The sequence below is a fragment of the Mastomys coucha genome, unplaced genomic scaffold (genome assembly GCF_008632895.1).
Source record: "Mastomys coucha isolate ucsf_1 unplaced genomic scaffold, UCSF_Mcou_1 pScaffold7, whole genome shotgun sequence".
In the NCBI taxonomy this organism is placed as follows: Eukaryota; Metazoa; Chordata; class Mammalia; order Rodentia; family Muridae; genus Mastomys; species Mastomys coucha.
Genome location: NW_022196913.1, coordinates 16,843,917 through 16,864,399, shown reverse-complemented (window position 1 = coordinate 16,864,399; position 20,483 = coordinate 16,843,917). Strand labels below are relative to the sequence as shown.

General features: G+C 41.3%; 1 protein-coding gene across 8 annotated transcripts in view; it reads left to right on the top strand.

Annotated features, from left to right (window-relative positions):
* Ryr2 (ryanodine receptor 2) overlaps positions 1-20,483 on the top strand; it is a 600,588-nt gene that overhangs the window by 388,679 nt on the left and 191,426 nt on the right. For all 8 annotated transcript variants that reach the window (XM_031357976.1, XM_031357968.1, XM_031357974.1 and 5 more), the window contains 7 exons: positions 3,683-3,891; positions 5,108-5,282; positions 13,808-14,016; positions 15,172-15,524; positions 16,654-16,768; positions 18,390-18,550; positions 20,299-20,461. In XM_031357976.1, the coding sequence (XP_031213836.1) occupies positions 3,683-3,891; positions 5,108-5,282; positions 13,808-14,016; positions 15,172-15,524; positions 16,654-16,768; positions 18,390-18,550; positions 20,299-20,461 (1,385 nt within the window). The remainder of the gene's footprint in view (positions 1-3,682; positions 3,892-5,107; positions 5,283-13,807; positions 14,017-15,171; positions 15,525-16,653; positions 16,769-18,389; positions 18,551-20,298; positions 20,462-20,483) is intronic.

Below are 20,483 nucleotides of genomic sequence, written 5' to 3'. Positions count from 1 at the left end.
GCTCTATATTTTTTAGGTTGAGCTCCTTCCTATGGCCCCGGAATTCTGGTGGTTTCATTTCTTTGGGTTAGTGGAAAAGACTCATAGTATATTTCATCATGATATATTTCAGACTCATGAGATATTTGGAGTAGGTTTTGGAAGAAATGATATGCCATATTTAAAAAACAAAACTACTTTATTTTTAGTTCTGTGAGCCTGTGTGTCTCTGTATGGGTATGTGTTCCTGACTGCAGTGCCCATGGAGCCCAGAAGAGGGAGAAAGATCCTTTGGAGCTCTAGTTATAGTTGGTTGTGAGCCACCTGACTTGGGTGCTGGGAACTGAACCCAGGTCTTCTGCAAAAGAAGTGTGTGCTTTTCACTGCCGAGTCAGCTCTCCAGATCCTGCTATAAGTTTTTATGTCAAACTTGACTTCCAAATATTTGAACTCTTTTAATTAAAGGATGTTTCTGTTTGTTTTCTCAACCCTAAACTTCATAGTTGTGAACTCTGATGTCCCAGAAATGTAACAGGGGATAATGACTCCAGCACACTTTAGTAATTTGGTTAACTAGAGAATAGAATATCCCATCTCATGGAAAAGCAGGACTTGAATTTATCAGTGATAGTTTGGTTTTAACTAAAACTCAGGAAACTTCTAGAAATAAGCTCTAGGTGTGAACATCACACGTCATGTTCTAGATCTCTTAGATTAGTTTAGTGCGGCTGCAACCATTACTTAAGAAAGAGTTAGAAAGCAGTTTCCTCAGGATACTTGAACATTTTTTGAGACAAGGTCTCATAGTAGTTTCAGCTGGCCTAAAATTCATTGTAGTCCAAGGTGGGTTTGAACTTGGCGGAGTCCTCCTGCATCAGCTTTCTAAGTGCTCAAAAAATGAATTCTTAATTTTAGTTGACTTTTTCTGTTTTGAATTGACTGTCACAGCATGGCAGACTAGTGACCTCCCAATGGAAGCTGCTCTAAGTATCAGAATCTGATGGGTTTTTTGCCTTAGAAATGTACTTATTCAGCAATTGACCTGAACACTTTTAATTAACTAAATTTGTTTTAGACAACTTCCTGAATGTATACAATGTATATTAATAACTCCCCACTCACTTTTGTAACTTTCCTCCCAGCCATGTTCCTCCCTGCACCCTATCTTCTCCCTCCCTCTCCCTTCTCATTCATGTCTATCCATTTTGTTTGTGACCTACTGATCACAACAATGGGCATACAGCTAAAGACACTTTTCTGTTGTATTCAGAAACATGGGCTAGCTGTTGAAAACTAAGCCAGCAGGTGCTTCAGCACTGTGTCTGTAATTGCTACTTTCACCATCATTGGGAAACAGCTATGGAGTAGTGTGCTAATCCAACTCATAGAGCTCACTATGTGGCGCTAGCTGGCTTAGAACTCATGGAGATCCACCTGTCTCTGCCTTCCTCAGTGCTAGGATATAGTTCAGGCTAGCCTCTGGTTCTTTATGTACCTCCCGAGTGCTGTGATGTAGCTTAGGCTAGCCTCTAGCTCTTTATGTATGTTCCAAGTGCTGTGATTACAGGCATGTAATGTGTCACCACACTCAGCTTTACTTACTTTGCAGTTTCATTTGATCATTTCTTCTCAATAGCCAACTTATTGAACTTTTATAATTTATAAATGTTGTCCAAATCTTCGAGTGGGAATAGATGAAAACCAGCTGATTATGTGGTACCTGTTAACTCCATGCCAGCTGCCAGCAGCTGAGTGGGAAGAGAGCTGTAGCTTCAGATAGCCCCCTGATCTGCCACTTATGCACTGTGTTGCGCAACTGAAGTCACTGTGGTTTGTTCCTTGAGGTCCAGCTCAGGCCTTACCAGTTGTGATCACTTCCCTTCTCCTCTGTCCAGTGGACTGGATCTTCAGCCCAGGTCCCTGATATTAATGTGGATTGTGCTTTTCAGTGTTACTCTGGCTGTAGGTTTCAGGTGTCTATGTGGTCTGTGGCACTTGACTTGGTCCTCTCAGCCTCATAGTCAACACACACACACACACACACACAGACACACACACACAGACACACACACAGACACACATGCAAGGACACACACAGACACACACACACAGACATACACACACAGACACACACAGAAACACACAAACAGACACACACAGACACATACACACACACCAAAATATATCCATCTCTATAAAGGATAGCATGTATTCTTCGAAGCCCACCTCAGTATGGTGAGCACTGGCCACATGAATCAAACTGAGAAAACTTAATTGAGTGTCAGTCACACAAGCAGTATTTTAAGTGCTCAACACTCACAGGTAGCAGATAGCCCCCCTCCTGGACAGCACAGGTATAGAATATCAAGCATGTATTTCCCACTTTGCGCTCCATTGGCTTTGATCTCAGGCCATATCCCATTTCTAGATACATTTGTTGGTGTGTCAGGCTCTTTTGAATATGGAAGAACAGAAAACTCCTTTATGGTTACCGAGAGCCTGTTAGCCACCCCGTGGTGAAAATTAATCATGAACTGTCATTGTCTGCTCCAAGAACACTCACCATTTCCCTCTCTGCTCTTTCTGTCTCCTTCATTCCCATACTCATAAATGTCTACTTTTTAGAAGTGTAATGCTCATAGCCTATGCCCCAACAAGATAGTTTAACACTCGTCCTTGATAAGCCAATGAAACAACCCAAATTAATGGTAAAAAGCAGAAGAGAGAGAGATTGATTTAGTGTGACCACATTGAGGGGAAGGACAAATAGATCCAGCCCCTTCCCTCAACCATCTTCAGTTTCAATTGAAGGCAAGTGACATGCCTAAGGAGGCAGCCCCAGGAAGGTGTGTCCAGCCCCCACCCCCCAGCATCTTCACAGTCCAGTCCCTCCAAGGGATATCAGGATAAGTTGTGAATCTTATTCCCAGACAAGAGTTCTTTCTCTGGCTGCCCCAGAACTTTTTCATCTCCTAGGAGGAGATTGTGGTCCCCTCATTTCTGGTGATCCATTGTTTGAATAGTGTAGTAGCCAACAGGAGGTGCACAAGGCAGGGTGATAATATGCTTTTTTTTTTTTTTTTTTTTTTAAGAACAATCTTCCCCACCTTTCCCAGGAAGTCCTGTCTGGCTTTCTACTGTATTCATGGTTCTATCTGACAAACCAGAGGGTAGATGATGAAGCAGGAGGTGTGGAGTAGGGTAGTCAGCCTCCCTGTGGGTTTTACGTCTGAGTTAGGTCAAGCCCTTCTTTCTTTCCTTTCTTTCTTTCTTTCTTTCTTTCTTTCTTTCTTTCTTTCTTTCTTTCTTTCTTTCTCTCTCTCTCTCTCTCTCTCTCTCTCTGTGTTTCTCTCTCTCTTTCTTTCTTTCTCTCTCTCTCTCTCTTTCTTTCTCTCTCTCTTTCTTTCTTTCTTTGTTTCTTTCTCTCTCTCTTTCTTTCTTTCTTTCTTTCTTTCTTTCTTTCTTTCTTTCTTTCTTTCTTTTTTTGTTTTTTTGTTTTTTTCTTTTTCGAGACAGGGTTTCTCTGTGTAGCCCTGGCTGTCCTGGAACTCACTCTGTAGACCAGGCTGGCCTCGAACTCAGAAATCCACCTGCCTCTGCCTCCCAAGTGCTGGGATTAAAGGCATGTGCCACCACTGCCTGGCAAGCCCTGCTTTTTCTCTTAACTTCCCACCCAATGATCTCCAGTCTCTTGAACCCACAGCCTCGAGAGCCGAGGTGTGCAGCGGTACCGGGGAGAGGTTCCGCATCTTCAGGGCAGAGAAGACCTATGCAGTGAAGGCCGGGCGCTGGTACTTTGAATTTGAAGCTGTCACTGCTGGAGACATGCGGGTGGGCTGGAGCAGGCCAGGCTGCCAACCGGATCTAGAACTGGGTTCTGATGAACGTGCCTTTGCTTTTGATGGCTTTAAGGTGAGTAGCTTGCTGAGACCTGGCCTATCCCTGCTTGTATGTGTGGCTGCCAAACCCTTGGTCATGTTTCTTTAGTCATCTCAGGACTCTTTCCTGCCCTACAGATCCAGTGAAATTTACCAAAAGTTGTCAAAGAATGAGGTCTTCCTTGTCTATGAGAAATGGTAAAGAAGCCAGTGCTGCGGTGCATACCTTAATTACAGCAGTGTGGAAGCTGAGGCAGGAGGATCACAAGCTCAGGTCTAACCTGGGCTTCATGTAGAGATACCTTATCTAAACAAACAAACAAACAAACAAAGGTGCTGGGCTTTGGTTTCATTCTTACTGGTGACCAGACAGAGTGAACCAGAGCAAGAAATAACCTTCAGAAATTTAAGTGCCATTCCTGCTGCACTCAGAGACTACAGATAAGGAAAGATGTCCAACTTTGGGGACACAAGTTGGGTAAGGAGACAATAGAGGTGCAAGGGAAATTCTGAGTTGTATTGCCTTTGATGCATAATTAGTTTAAAAATTTAAAAAGCAATAAGTTACATTGAGGCTATTATCAATATTTTACACAAATGCAGTAACACATTATATACAAACCATAATGAAAGTGGTACTTCCAAATTAATTTAAAGGATTCATGTGACAAAGTAACTCATGTGAGCAATTTTTTTACCTTTAAATGAGTATAACGGAAGCTCACATTTGAAACTTTGTATCTGAGTGTGTTTGTAAGTGGGCTAGTATCCATGTTTGGTTTGGGGCTTGTTCATTTTCACAGATACTGTCAGGGTATTTTTAGGTGTGATTTGAAGCTTTGCTGATGTTAGAAAGGAACAGAGAAGTTTCCAGAATTTCATTTTGTTTAAGTAACATCAAGAAGAGGGATTTTATTTTGAGAGGGGCAAACATGAGAAGGGATTTTTTTTTCTTTCTTTTTTTTTAGAGGTTGGCACCCAGCTTGTTTCTCATCAGCTCCTAACTATACATGTGGGTGTAAAGAAAAACAACCCATAACCATAGTTCATATAGTTAGATCAACTTTCAAAAAGATGAACTAGCATCTGGTTTGTTCATAGTTCCTCCCCCTGTGTACACAGTAGGGATTTAGACTCCCTAGATATCCTTTATCCCTAGCCTGTCTCTAGACTGGTAGTTCCAACCAAGATCATTCTACTGCTGCTGGTCTGTCTGACTCTGTGAAAAGAGACTCTTCTACCTCCCATAGGCCCAGCGGTGGCACCAGGGCAATGAACACTACGGGCGCTCTTGGCAAGCAGGTGACGTTGTGGGCTGCATGGTTGATATGAACGAGCACACCATGATGTTCACTCTGAACGGTGAGATTCTGCTGGATGACTCAGGCTCTGAGCTGGCTTTCAAGGACTTTGATGTTGGTGACGGTAAGAGCCATAGTTTTCCATCATTTGTGTTTGTAGTACAATGCATGACCAGGCCCAATAGTAGTTTTAGGGTGAGTGGGTATATAAGCTCTCTCTGTAAATTTCTGGGCTCTATGGTGATATATGGCTGATCTGATCCGACATCCTCGAGATTATCACAGCAGCAATGACACCTCTGCCACTTACGTGGAGTTTTGATGAGGTGGGGATGTCTGTATATACAGCATAATGAATGGTGGCCGTGTCCCACAGCATTAACTCTTCATTCAGGATATCCCTGGCTCATCGGTGGTTTAGAACATTTTCCTATCTATTAACTTTACAAGACAGGAACAAGAATCTGACATGGCTCAGGAAGTCCTTCTTTCAAAATCTGGAGTGACAAAGATGACTAAAGCTGGGTCTCATTTTCTCATAGATGACTGTTTACCAGAGAGGCTGGCACTTTTAGTTCTGTTCTGTGGGTAAATTCTACCATAAAGACATCAGAGGGGAGGTTTTGCAAAAAACTAAAAAAAAAAAAAAAAAAAAAAAAAAAAGTGACGTAAGCCAACTATATCACTTTTGAGATATTCTCAGGGAGTTCTTTGTTTTACCACAGAGATGCTTGCTCATCCATGTTCACTGCTGCTGCTCTATTCACAATAGCCAGGAAATGGAATCAGTCTAGATGCCCATCAACTGATGGACCGAGAGTGGAAATATGGTATATATGCACAATGGGATTCTATACAGGTGTCCCAACCCTCGAGTGTTCAACAGGGTCCTAGGGTCCTAGGGCAGGGGAGGAGGGACCGAAAGAGACAAGAGACACAAAGAATGAGAGCAAGACAGTTTGTCTGATCAAGCTCTAAAAACTTTTACTTCATGGATGGCAATGTGAGTATAAAGCTTCAAGGGAGGGGGAAGAGCCCTGGACTAGGGAGGGGGAGGAGCCTGGGACAAGGAAGGTCAGGTGGCAGTCTTCAGTTCCTGGAACCAAGGGTCACCCACAAATATTCTTACTGTCAGACTACACATGTTCTCTCAGGGCTGTATGTGTAAGCTAGTAATTCTCCACCAGGCCGTGGTTAAGGCCATGGCTCCCGGCACAGATGTAAGAAAAAAAGAATTATGAAAAAATAAAAAATAAAGGATAGAACTGAAAATTCACCCTGACTCAGAAGGACAAATAAGTTCTTTCTCATTTGTGGGTTTTAATATTTGTATATGTACATATGCATGAATGTGGGTCTATATATACATATATATGTATATACATATATGCATATGTGTATATATATATATATATATATATATATATATATATATATATATATATATATATATAAACTAGAAAAGGAACCATGAGAGGGAGAAAGGAAGATTTGAGGATTTCAGGGTTGTGGGTCAAAAATGGGGTCCCATGTCTGCTCAGGGTTTGGCCTCTGGGCAAGGCAGGACTTGGGATGTTTTGACTGAGTGCACCCCCATGGCACCGCCTGGCAGGCATCAGGCTGTGAGAAGGGAGTAGGGAGGCACAGTCTGAGGTCCCTGTGGACCTGCTGGGAGCTGGCTGGGGGGTGTTGGTTCCCAGTCCGCATGGAGGCTGAGATTGGCATGTTCTCACTCTTGGGCACTGCAGATGCCGCTGAATGCTGCCGAAGAGCTGAGAATGGGGTATGGGCCCAGGGGCTACTCTGGCCTGGGGCCAAAGGAAAAAAGTGCAGGAAGCAGAGAGCTCCAGCTGAGGAGAGAGTCTGGCTTGCTCATGTAGGTGGCTTGGGTTGGCAGAAGCAATGGCTGGGAACCCTGAGAGGCTTCCTACGGGAGGTTAGACTTGGATCCTGAGGGGAAGACTTGCTTGAGAAGAGGCAGTCCATGGTTTTAAGGCGTTTATTGTAGAATGGCAGAGAGAGGGAGAAAGTAGGGTAGTAGAGAGTGGCCATGACCACATGGAGAAAGAGAAGAAGGGAATAGGGAGGGGGGACAAGCACAAGTGGGAAGCAAGAGTAAGCGAGACAAGAGAGTAAGAGCAAGAGGATAAGAGAGTGAGGAGGGGGCAAACAGCCCTTTTATAGTGGGCGTGGCCTACCAGGCTGTTGCCAGGTAACTGTGGGGGTGGAGTCCAGACAGAATACCAGGAGCTTGGGGCATTGCTTATGTGACTGATGGCCACACACCTCTCTGTGGGGTGGGGTGCTGTGGAAGGCTGTAGTTGTGACAGAAGTCAGGAGCCCAGAGGGCATGGCCGAACCCCTGCCATTCTGGGTCACTGGGGTTCAAGGCCCGTGCTTGACTAGGACCAGGCTGTCTGTGCATAGCTCACCACCCCACCCCACAGAGGTTCATAGAACACATGAAACGAGAGACAGGAAAGGGGAACACTGGAGCTGGAAGGACACGGGGTGGGTGCGTGGAAAACAAAAGAGGAAAACAAGTGCCACACACAACAGTGAAACCTAATACAGTATCAGTACTAATTAGCACACAAATTATGACATCCTCTTAATTGTCAGGCCCCAGAAAATGATGTAATGCATTGGTTGTTATCTTACAAGAAAAGAATGGGATTATTATTAAGTAACATATAGGGAGTCAGTCACATTGTCAGCCAAAAGGGAGCATTAGCTTTCGATACTAATTTATATGAAATAAAATTTGTCCCATATTGTTGCGGTTGTGCATGTGGCTTCCTGTCTGTATTTCAGGATCCTTAGGAGATGTTCACGGTCTGTTGTAGCTTCCTTGGTTGTAGCCCCAGCTCTAGGTTTTCATGTGTGTTTTGACTCACATCCCAGAGACTGCATGCTTCTAAGCTGTGCTTGTATGCTCATCACACAACCACTGCTTTGGGACCGGAGGCCCACACCAGAGAAAGCAAAATCTTGTCAAAGCCATCTGTCCTATACCGCATAAGGCAACTTCTCCCTAAGATGTATAAACTGTGCACACAGACTTACAAACATGTCTCAGGCAGATATAATCAGCTGAGCTCATTTGCATCAATTATTGCTAAGACCCACTGCCAGATGGACTGTCTTTAGAAACATATCACTAAGCTGCTAGTGGTGGAAGGTCACTTAAGGTAACTGACTAGGAAATCACAAATGCAAAAAGGGCAGGCAAGTGGGACTAATGTTTTACAGATGTTGGGTGTGTACAAAACTTTATGAAAATCTGTTTCATTGTGTTGGGCTATTATTCACTTGAGACTATTTCTCACTGAACTAGGAGCTATCTGGCAGTCAAGCCTCTTTGTTCCTGAGGCTCTGGAGTTATAGGTGGATGCGTGTGATCAGACCTACTTCCTATGTGAATGCAGAGGATTTGAACTAAGTTCCTCTTGTTGATGCAGTTAGCACCCTTTGACACTGAGAGATCTCTCAAGCTTCACCCCATGGCTATTTTTTTCAGTTTACTTATTTTATATTTTATGTATGTGTGTTCATTGATAAGTACCCTCAGTTAAAGACCCTTTTGAATTTGTTCATATCTATAGCCCCAGTGTATAGATCATGAGCGTGCCCTGAGTGTTTACTAAATATTTGTTGGGACGAGTACAGTCGTATTTGAAGAGAGTAACCAGGATCAAGGAGTAGTAAACTGAGGGCTTTGGACCAAGTCCCTCTCTATTATCTGCTTTTATAAATAAAATTTCATTTTACTACATTACAGGTGTGCTCAGTTATTTGCCTTCTGTTTCTGACACTTTTACATTAAAATTCACACACATATCCCATTTATTAGTATGAAGTCCATGAAAATGATCTATACTCACTTATAGTTTCTATAATTGATATGATTAAAATTATATAAGAATGGGCTAGAGATATGGCTCATCAATTAAGAGTACTTACTCTTCTCAAAGGACACCTGAGTTCGGTTCCCAGCATCCACATTAGGAGGCTCACTCACACCTGTATCTCCAGTTCTGAGGGATCTGACATCCTCTTCTGCTCTCAGTGGGCACTTGGACACACGTGGTACACATACATTTATATAGGAATACACATAATATTAAAAATAAACATTTTATAAAATTATACAAAAGACAAGAGAAATTTGATGTTTAGTATATTTATCTCCCTCATAAAGAGTTGAAAAGATGTTATGAAAATAAATCTCTTTTCAGCTTATTACAAATGTTATTCAAAGGCATAAATATTTCAAATGGAATTTAATTATTTTACCAACTCCTTGAGAGACGTTAACTCTAAAACTGTACAAGAAATGGTACAATCACTCTTGTGAACTTTTCCCCTAAAAGAATTCAATTTTTGACATTGCTATTAGTAGTCTTATTGTTCTTTCCTGTTTTGTTTTATTTGTGTCTATAATGTCTCTGTGTATATATATGTGTGTGTGTGTTCATGTACATGTGTTTGCAGGTATGTCTGGAAGCCAAAGAAAGACATTGGGTATCTTTCACTGTTCCTCTCTGCCATATTGTTTGAGGCAGGATCCCTCACTGAACCCAGAGCTCACTGACTTCTATGACTGGCTGGCTAGTTAGCTCCTGCTTCTGTCTTCTCATTGAACTCCAGAGCTTGGCTTACAGACATATACAACCACATCTAGCTTTCTTATGTAGGTGGACATCATTTAAATTCAGGTCCTTATGCCTAGGTAACAGTTGCTATACTGACTGAGCCATTTTCCTACTCCCCAACTATTCCTTTATTGAGTAATAAGATGAATTTTAGTAACTGTCCATATTTCATCTTGTGTATATACCAAAAGTAATCATCCTTTTCCTATAGGTAAATTGATTTCTACTTCTTTTTCTATCTGTAATTGAATCAAGTGAACTTCTATGATAAGTTGGAGACATATTTTACTTTAGAACCATAATCCATGTTTATTGTTGCTCTGTTCACTATAGCAAAGAGAGGGAACCAACCTGGCTGTCCATCAACAGATGGATTATGAAAACCTAATACATGTTCAAAATGAAATACTACTAAGTGCAAAAGAAATATGAATTTTTTTTAGAAAGAAAACAACTACATATTTACCCTCAGTTGCAGATCCTGGCCTATAATATATGTGTTAAGTATAACATGATGTGTAGAAAGAACAAGAAAGGGAAAATCTTAGTGATGAGGAAGGACAGAATGTAGGTAATGGATACCTGAGTCATTAAAGATAATTAAAGTTAATTATTTCTCTAGGTTCAGCTCTGTCAAGGACTTTTCATCCTTTTGTGGTTGATAAAAACATAAAATATGTTACTATTGAAAGTGCACAATCCAGTCTAAAGGCTCAGAGCTTCGGCAGAACTGTTCTAAATGTGTAGAAGATCATTGAGATGAATAGACATTGCATCTGGCTTACCTTGCTCTTCAATGTTCTTATTTGCAAGTTCTTTACAATAAATAGTTAATTATTGAAAATAATTCATATCATGTATGTGTTAAAGCAAAAGCAATTGAATATCAGGGAGTGTATGCAGTATGCAAAGAGTTCATTAGTAGAACTAAGGGTTGGAATGGAACTAAGACTGAGGTCTAAGTCTTATCAAACCCTCCACTGGGCTACTGTCTGAGTGCTCTGCTCTTAGACATTAACTGTTCTGGAGATGTTGCTGAATCCTCCCCTTCCATCCTTCCTCTTCTCCAAAACCCACATTCTTGGAAAAATAGTACAGGATTTGGTCAACCTTTTCCCATATCTTCCGGCCCCTTGGTAGATGGTGAGCAGCTTGGAGCTGGTATCTCTGTGTTATTCTTAGTTTTTCGCATATGGCAGTTGATATTTGTCAAATAAAGACACATGTGGTTGGAGGTTTCTCAATTAATATGAGGAGGATGGTCCACATAAATCTCACAACTGCTCAGGGGTATAAGCAAGGTTTCTGGTGCAGGGACTCTTTACTGGACACAGCACTGAGGGTTAGGCTTGAAGAATGTGCCATACAAGCCAGTGTCTCTGTATACTTCAACACATTTCTTCCTGGAAAGGATGTTTTATTAAGTGAAGCAAAGTGAAAGGAACTATCCCTGTTTCCATAAAAGAGTGCATATTCATTGGGAGAAATTTGTTGAAGGACATATGAAAAGAGAGACCCAAAAGTGTTCGGAGTGTTTCTATTCTGAAGCTTTTGGATAAACGTGGAAAGCTTATCCAAATACAATGCTTGTTTTATGAAATACATGCATGTGACTATTTTCCAATGTACAGATGAATCTTTGAAGAATAAGCTTTCAAAATCAAATGTTTATTCCATCCAAGAGACATGTATATTATTAAAGCAATGTAGTTATGACTAGAGATTTAGTTTCTTGTTCAATATATAACTCTTTGTATGTTTTACTAGTTAGCTTAATTTTTTTAAAAACAAAACTACTTTAAATGTGCAACAAAAGTCAGAGAAGCACAATTAACACCGGAAGGTCTACCATAGAGATATTTGCAAGTCTCTAGTATCTCCCAAGCTGATAATGCTGCTGTAAACACAGTGATCAAAAATAAATAGATGATCCTTGTCCAAGGAACTGACTCCATCTTATTGTCTCTTCAGTGGTGTCAGATAGTGGCTTATGCTTTGTAATTAGCACAAATGACTTTCAAGTGTCTCCTACCCATTCTATTTATCCCATCCATCCCTTTGATTTCCTGGGACCCTTATTTGCAGTGACTTTCCTGACTACTGGAGCATGGGCTGTCAGGCACAGCTGCAGCTGATTCAAACTTAATCACAAACTGATCATTAACATTTCTTGGTGCTCAGTTGGGTGTGTCCATCCCCTATTCTTGGTGGTAGCACCACTGCACAGCCATCCCTTTGCATTTATACTGATGGAAAGAGACTGGAAGAAGAACACTGGATGTTATTACTCTAAACTCTCTTGTTATATTTTATTTATATGTTTGTTGTTGTCTATGTGCGTGTAAGCCAACAGTGTGCTAGTGTTCCTAGAGGCAAGAAGAGGGAGTACCTGGAGCTTGAGATATAGGCAGTTGTAAGCTGCCCCATGTGACTGCTATGAATTGAATTCAGGTCCTCTGGTAGAGCAGTACCTGCTCTTAGTCATTGAGTCATCTCTTCAGCACCAGGGGAATTACTGACATGACTTTTACTGTCATCTGGCATGAGGGGTGGGTTATCTAATATGGGGAATCATTGATGTAGCTTTTATTGTCTTTTGATATGGAAGCATTGTCTAATTTGAAACTGCCAGTGCAAGGAAAGAAGTGTGAATCCTAACTGAGCACCATTTTCTTATGGGATCTACTCAGACGCTCTAAGCTGTTCTCTGCATCCTGATGGACTTTGCTCATGTGGCTGACTACCAGTTATGTCTACATTATATGAACATGTATGTGAATGGTGAAAATGGGGAGTGTAAAGAGTATTTTCCTCTGGGAAAGTGACATCCCATATCTGTTGCCAAAATAATAATAATAATAATAATACTATCTTACAACCTCTACAGTTGATTCCAAAGATCTTAAAGAAACAGTAGAATTATGACAATTCTGTCTCTTGTCTAATAATGAAAAGATCAACAAAATCTGGCTTTTGCTAGATTAGCTGATCAAGTATTTTATTAGTTTTTGTCCCATGTCTATATGTTTTTGTGATATACATATGTGTTCATATAACCTGGCATATTATATCTGTATATATGCATATATAATGATATGTAATATGTAATATATACACATGTAATATACACATGTGTATATATGTATATGTATATATATAGGAGTATTCTCTCACATAGATTTATATATATATATATATATATATATATTCCCCCCTGCCTAGTCTTAACTCATTTCAGAAGGAAGAAAAAAATCTCTTCAAAGATGAGAGTAGCTATAAACAGTTTTAAAGTTTTCTTTATTTTCACTTTATGTGAATAGGTGTTTTGCCTGCATGTATGTAGATCTACAACATGTGCCTGGTGCTCAGAAAGTCCAGAATCACCTGCTGTATCCCCTGAAATTACCGATGGTTGTGATCTTCCATGAGGGTGTTAAGAACTATACCCAGGTCCTCTATAAGAGCAATGCACACTCTTATCATCTAGGCCATCTCTCCAGCTCTAGAAAACTTTTAAATGTTTCTTTCCAGCCATTTTCTCCTTGAGAATACATATGAAGAATCCAATAGCACTGACCATGTTTGGTGTTTTGCATATCAAGCCCTTTGACTAGCTGAAGAACAAAGCAAAGGGAGCCACATTGCCATTGATCCTTGGTCCTTCATTTGTGAAAGAGGGATATATTCCTGATGATTGTAGAGGTAGTGGATAGGAGCGGTCCTTGTAAGAATGGACGCCCCAAGACTCCTGAGGGACCAAGTATAATTTTATAGGTCAAGTGGAGGAATAGACTTTCACAGGATCTGTAGATAGCAGACTACAATGTCATGACCTCTATTGTCATAATTTTGGTGTTTCTTCATTACACTCTGTGTGCTTTCTAGGTTGATGATTTTCTCAAAACCAGGACTCCTGAAGCATTATGCTCATTATGCCATGTTAAGAGAATCTCATCTTCACTACTGAAGACCTGGTTTTCTGTTTTTGTTCCAGGATTCATCCCTGTGTGTAGCCTCGGGGTGGCACAAGTAGGCAGGATGAACTTTGGAAAGGACGTCAGCACTTTGAAATATTTTACCATCTGTGGCTTACAAGAAGGCTATGAGCCATTTGCGGTTAATACAAATAGGGACATCACCATGTGGCTGAGCAAGCGGCTTCCCCAGTTCCTCCAGGTCCCATCAAACCACGAACACATCGAGGTTTGCCTTTCCTTTCATAATCAAGGCTTTTCTCAAAACTAGAAGGATGTTATCTTATGAATGAGAACTTCTATGTAAATAGTGACTGTTACATCATGAAAAATACTAACTGGTATGTGTTACATTGTAATCTAAGCAAAGGATTAACTGCTCCTCAGGCATTTTGTCCAGCAGCTGAGCTTTATGCAGAGACAGCATTGGGATAGATCTGAATGTGTACAGCTGTGACACGAACTGTTCAGTTTGTCTTTAGAGTTATGGTAGTAGTTGATCATTATAGTTATCCTTAGATAGCTACCGGGAGTTGGTTGTATGTTTCCCTTGGATACCACTATCTTTAGATGCCTAAGTCCCTCACACAAATGACAATTTTCCCACAGAATCTACACAAATCATCCTATACAATGCCAGAAGTCTCTAAATCACTTATAATATACAATGCAGTGTAAATGCTATTTAAATACTTGTATTATATTGATAAGAACAAGAAAGTGGCCACATTCAGCACAAATATTTCCTCAAATATTTTGTATAGATCTTCAGGTGAATCGCAGACATGGAACCTACGAGTAGATAGGTCTGACTGTGTAGCTATAACATGGTACTTTAGCTTTGTGATCTCCTACAACATGCTGCTTGGCGTGCATCATCTTCAGTGTCTGTCTACAGGAAATGCACTGGTTATTGTTAAGGCCAGCAGATGGACAATGTTGATTAGAATGAAAGCTATGGTAACTTAGTTCTGTTTCTTGTTGCCATGATAAAATTACAAAAACAACTTTGGGGAGGAGGGGTTTATTTTAGCTCACAGCTCTGGGTTTCCGATCCCAGGGTTCAGTTTATCACAGAAGGTCAGTTCCAGCAGTGGGAGTTTGAGGAAGTTGGTTTCATCACATCTGCAGTTAGGAAGAAAAGGCAATGATAGCATGCATGTATCTCCTTACCTCACTTTCTCCACCCTTACATAAGCCAAGATTCCTGGCCTAAGGAATAGTGCCACCCACAGTGGGCAAGTCTCCCCACCTCAATTAACCCAGCAAAGATCATTCATAGACATGCCCCCAGGCCAATAGAGTCTAGATATTTGCTTTTCCCAGGGGATTCCACTTTGTGTCAAGTTGACAGTCAAAACTAACTGGCTTCTTCATTTGTTAGGTGACCAGAATAGATGGTACCATAGACAGTTCCCCATGTCTGAAGGTCACTCAGAAGTCCTTTGGTTCTCAGAACAGCAACACTGACATCATGTTTTACCGCCTGAGTATGCCCATTGAATGTGCTGAGGTCTTCTCAAAGTCGGTGGCAGGAGGGCTCCCTGGCGCCAGCTTCTACGGGCCAAAGAATGATTTGGAGGACTTTGATGTGGACTCTGACTTTGAGGTTCTGATGAAGACAGCTCATGGTCATCTTGTGCCCGACCGCATTGACAAGGACAAAGAGACCCCCAAGCCAGAGTTCAATAACCACAAAGATTATGCTCAGGAAAAGCCCTCACGACTAAAGCAAAGGTGATTAGCAGAGATATAGTGTGATGGCTTGTGGGATTCTGTTTGTCTGTGTGTGTGTGTGTGTGTGTATACTTGTGTGGAGATGCACTTACATTTGAGAGAGAGAAAGTGTGTATGCTTGTTTGTGTTTGTGTGTGAGTGTGTGCACTTGTGTGTACATGTTTGTTTAGACCAAAGTTGGTTACCTGATTATTACTCTTCTAAATCTCTCCATTATTTTTGGATACAAGGTCCCTCAGGGACCCTGGAGATTGCCAATTCTGCTACACTGACTGTCCAATGAGCTCCAGGAATCTACCTGTCTCTGGCTCTCCTGATTTTAGGATTACAGGCAGATACTTCTGTACCTGGCTGTTTGAATGGATGCTGATGACCTGGCTTAGCTTGTGCAGAAAACAGTTTTCCTATTAAGCCATCTCAATAGAATCTGAAAACTTCGTATGCTGGTCTGGTCTAGAACTCATGCCAATCTTTCTGTTTTAGTCTTTCATGTGCTGGCAATTTCAGGTGTGAACCACACCTGTGAATGCTCAACTACAGTATGCTTTTAAATTACATGGCTATCACATGGCCTAATCTGTAGTAGATAACAAAGGTTTTTAATATTCTTCTTACTCTTCATTCATTCATTTATTCATTCATTCATTCATTCACTCATTCACAAAAGATTGTACAGAGGAACATGACACAACTCTTGTTTTTCTAACTTGTGAGTCCAAGCGCCATCTGTTCAGAGTTATCTATGTTTATACTCTTGGTTGAGACTTAAAGAGTGTTCCCTCTAAATATTATCTTCCACGGTAAGACAGACAACTTCCTATGGCATCCCTTCCTGCACTGATTAGTGTTTCTCAAATGCAGTATTATTGCCACTCTGGTCAAGCCATCTTTTGTCACAGGGGGCCATCCTAGGTAATAAATGGTGTTGAGTGAGTCCCCTCACATATACCTATGAGCTGTCAGAGTGCTCCCTGCCTGCCCCATGTTGTAACAACCAGAGACATCTCCCAGTATTGTCAGGTGTTCTCCAGGAAGAAAGCTGCTGTCGAAGATCGTTTGGCTAGTGATCTCTTACATGAAATGGGCAGAACATGTTGCTGTTGCTGATTCCTCCTCTCACGCGTTGCAGATTCTTACTTAGAAGGACCAAGCCAGATTACAGCACAAGCCATTCTGCAAGACTCACTGAAGACGTCCTTGCTGATGATCGGGATGACTATGAGTACCTGATGCAGACATCCACAGTATGTGTCTCAAGCCCTTAGTGCACTTCCCACCTCAAATACTATACATTGGTATATTGTTATGGGCAGTGTTCTTTCTGTTTTTCTTTTTGGTAGGCAGGGTCTCATGTAGCCCAAGCTGGTTTTGTAGCTGAAGATGACTGAACTCCTGATCCTCCTGCCTCCACTTCCTAGGTGCTAGGATTATAGGTATGTGCCATCACACCCATGTTATATAGTGCTGGGGATGGAATCCAGGGCTTCCTGAGTGATGGGCAAGCACTCTACCAACTTCCCCAAGTCCTTGTTTTGTTTTGTAAGACAGTATCTCACTACGTAGTCAAAACTGATCTTTTGCCCCAACCTCTGTCATAAGGCATTATAGGTATGTGCTACATACTCAGCTGAATAGCATTTTAAAAATAAGTATTTGCTTATATTTTAGGCATACTTTGAGGATTGATATTTTGAAGCAAAACTTGTATTGTGGTATCTGTTAAGAAAGAGCTATTTTAAGTAATTGTCTTTATGGACAGCTAAAACTAAGGCTTCGATGTCCTGTTTCCTGTTGAAATTTGACAATTCTACTGACTTTTCAAAGTCCATATAGTTTAGTTCATCTTAACAAACTGACTGAGAGCAGGCCATTTATTGTGCTTTAGAAGGGGTTCAACTATGGTTCTCTGCCATTTAAATTTTTCAGAACTATGTATCTAGAATGGCAAGTTGGAAAAAAATTATAGTTGTATCTGTTGTAGAGTGCTTCTGTGTTTAAAAATTATTTGTTTCTATGTGTATAAATGTTCTCTTGTATATATATATGTGTGCATGATATGTATGCAGCAGTAGGGGATACACACCAGAAGAGGGCATTGAATCCCTTGGAACTGAGTTATAGGCAATTTATAATCTTCCATGAGAGTGCTGTGAACTGAACCAAAGTCCTCTACAAGAGCAGCCAATGCTCTTAACCGCTGAGTTGTCTTTCTAGCCCCTGAGTGCTTCTATGTTTGATATTCATGTGTTAGAGTCAAACCAGTGACTTCAGATTTTGAAATGTTACATATGAGACAAAGGAGAAGCTGCATATAGGCAAAGAGGTCTGTGACTGAGGTGAAACTCTAATGTGCTTGCAGACATTTGAAAAATTGAAAATTTACATGTATCTCTATCTATCTATCTATCTACCTATCTACCTATCTACATGTACATATGTGTTCCCATGTACACATGAACACACATACCTAGGAATGTCCAAACCTCCCATTATTGACATAGATAATCTTAATTTTTATTTGTGTGTGTATATGAGAAAGAGAGAGAGAGAGAGAGAGAGAGAGAGAGAGAGAGAGAGAGAGAGAGAGAGAGAGAGAGAGAATGCTGTGTGTAGGGAGTTGTCTATGGATGTCAGAAGAGGGCATTAAATCATTTGAAGCTGCAGTGATGGACAGCTGTAAGCCATCCAATATGGGTTTTTGGTCCTCTGGAAGAGCAGAAAATACCTTAATCCATTGTGAATATTAGCCCCCTTTGCCTATACCATTCTCATTCAGCCAAACAATCTTAAATAAAGAAGTATACTTTTGGAGACTCCAAAGGCTCAGATGATACCCACACTCACTTGGTTCCTCTGTCTCCACAGTACTATTACTCAGTGAGGATCTTTCCTGGACAAGAACCAGCTAATGTCTGGGTGGGCTGGATTACATCTGACTTCCACCAGTACGACACAGGCTTCGATTTGGACAGAGTGCGCACAGTGACAGTCACCCTAGGAGATGAAAAAGGAAAAGTTCATGAGAGGTTGGTTTTTACAGAGTTTTACACAGAGTAAGGTTCTGAAAAAAAAAGTACCAATAGGTCTAGATACTCTCGTCTCTTGGATTTTGTAGTCGGAATATTTCCACTTCTTAGGATGATGTAATTAAGCCATTGATGTCAATGACCTCTTTTCTTATCCATACAAACCAGCAAGGAATCTAGATATATTAAGAGCAAAAAAAAAAAAATCATGTAATGAGAATACAGCATCCTTTGGGGTAAGAATCATATGTTCTCCAGCTGGTACAACTAAGAACTTAGATTGCCAGTACATGGCCTTTGTATTACAGAGGAAAAAAATGGATGAGTTGAGGTGGAGTTACCTGTGGTCTGCTAAACCTTGGGGACTGGCTGTGCAGCGGGGAGGAGATTTCACAGACAAAGTGGGCTGGTAGCTTAGGTTAGACCAGGCGCACCTTTGACCTCCGACTGAGGACCAGTGGATTCTTTCCTCAGCCTTGCCCTTGACTCGCTGTGTGGCCTTGGGTAAGTCAGTTACACTTTCTGTGCCATCCTTTCTCATTTGTAAAACACTGAACTCAAACCAAACCTTCAAAAAAGTGAAGAAGGCCATCTTCCTTGCAGAATAAGACAAGAGAAGATCCTCCCATTTGCTTCTACCCTGTGCGCCCATGCGATCCTCTCTGATCTGCTGTGACAGGTCTCAGAGAGAGTCTTCCATAGTGTTGCTTCTCTTCTTCAGCTGAGCCATCCTTCTTTTGGTGACCTGGGAAATGCGCTGTCCCTCCCTTGGCACCACTGCAGATAGATGAGGGCTTTTGCAAAAGCCTTAAAGAGTATTTGATATCAGCATGGGACCCCAAATGGCATGTGTTTAATTTTTAAAGATGGCACTGACATAAAGAAAACCCCGAATCCTATAGAACTCTGTGACTACAGGTTCTTAGAGCTGGAAACAGAGGATGAGGGAGAATCACTGAGGACCGGGTGCCTAGCGCAAAGAAATGCAACCTGCATTTGGACAATCCGAAAAGGACACTATTCCAGCCTTTTTGTTTTTGTCTCCTCCCACTCCTGCCTGCCTTTGGCCTTTCCTTGCTAGTCATGCGATGTGGTGGCTGTAGTGTGAACACAGAGAATGGGACAGAACTTTCCAGTGAAGGTTCTGGTGAAGGTAGAGTCAGCTGGAATTTATCGTCAGCATCATCTACTTAACTGTTTTTTGTAGCATCACCACAAAGTGTCCATAAAGACACTTCATTTTGGTCAGATGTATTATTGCACTCATGGCTCATAAAGAGTTTGATTTTGATCGTGTTTAGAATGAATTTTCTCTCAGTCTCAGAACAAGTAGTGATGTGTGGGGGTGAAAAATTCAAATTTGGATGACTATTCTATAGTTAAACTTTTTTGAACCTCAGAAAAAAAGGGTACAGTTTGGTTTGAGTTTTTTTTTGTTGTTGTTGTTTTATTTTGTTTTGCAGAAGAAGTACAGATCAGTTCTTATTTGGTGCCAAGCTCATTGGCCTGTCTCCATTAGGTGTAAAATTTGGACACTCAACAGACCTGATGCAGACTGTCCCCTGCAGTCAATGAAGTACTGCTCGGAATCACAGACTCGGGCCCATTTTGCATCTCTCCCATTACAGCATGAGCTTGTTGCTTGCACAGCATAAATTAGGCTTAGTTTGCAAGATACACTCGCTTTTATGTCCTAGCTGTGTCCATACAGGGCTACAAATGTGGATCATTCTTTCTCTTTAATTCAGCATCAAACGCAGCAACTGCTATATGGTGTGTGCAGGAGAGAGCATGAGCCCCGGGCAAGGACGAAACAACAGCAATGGGTTGGAGATCGGCTGTGTGGTAGACGCTGCCAGTGGGCTGCTCACGTTCATAGCCAATGGCAAGGAGCTAAGCACTTACTATCAGGTATGCGGTCAGAGACAGCCTT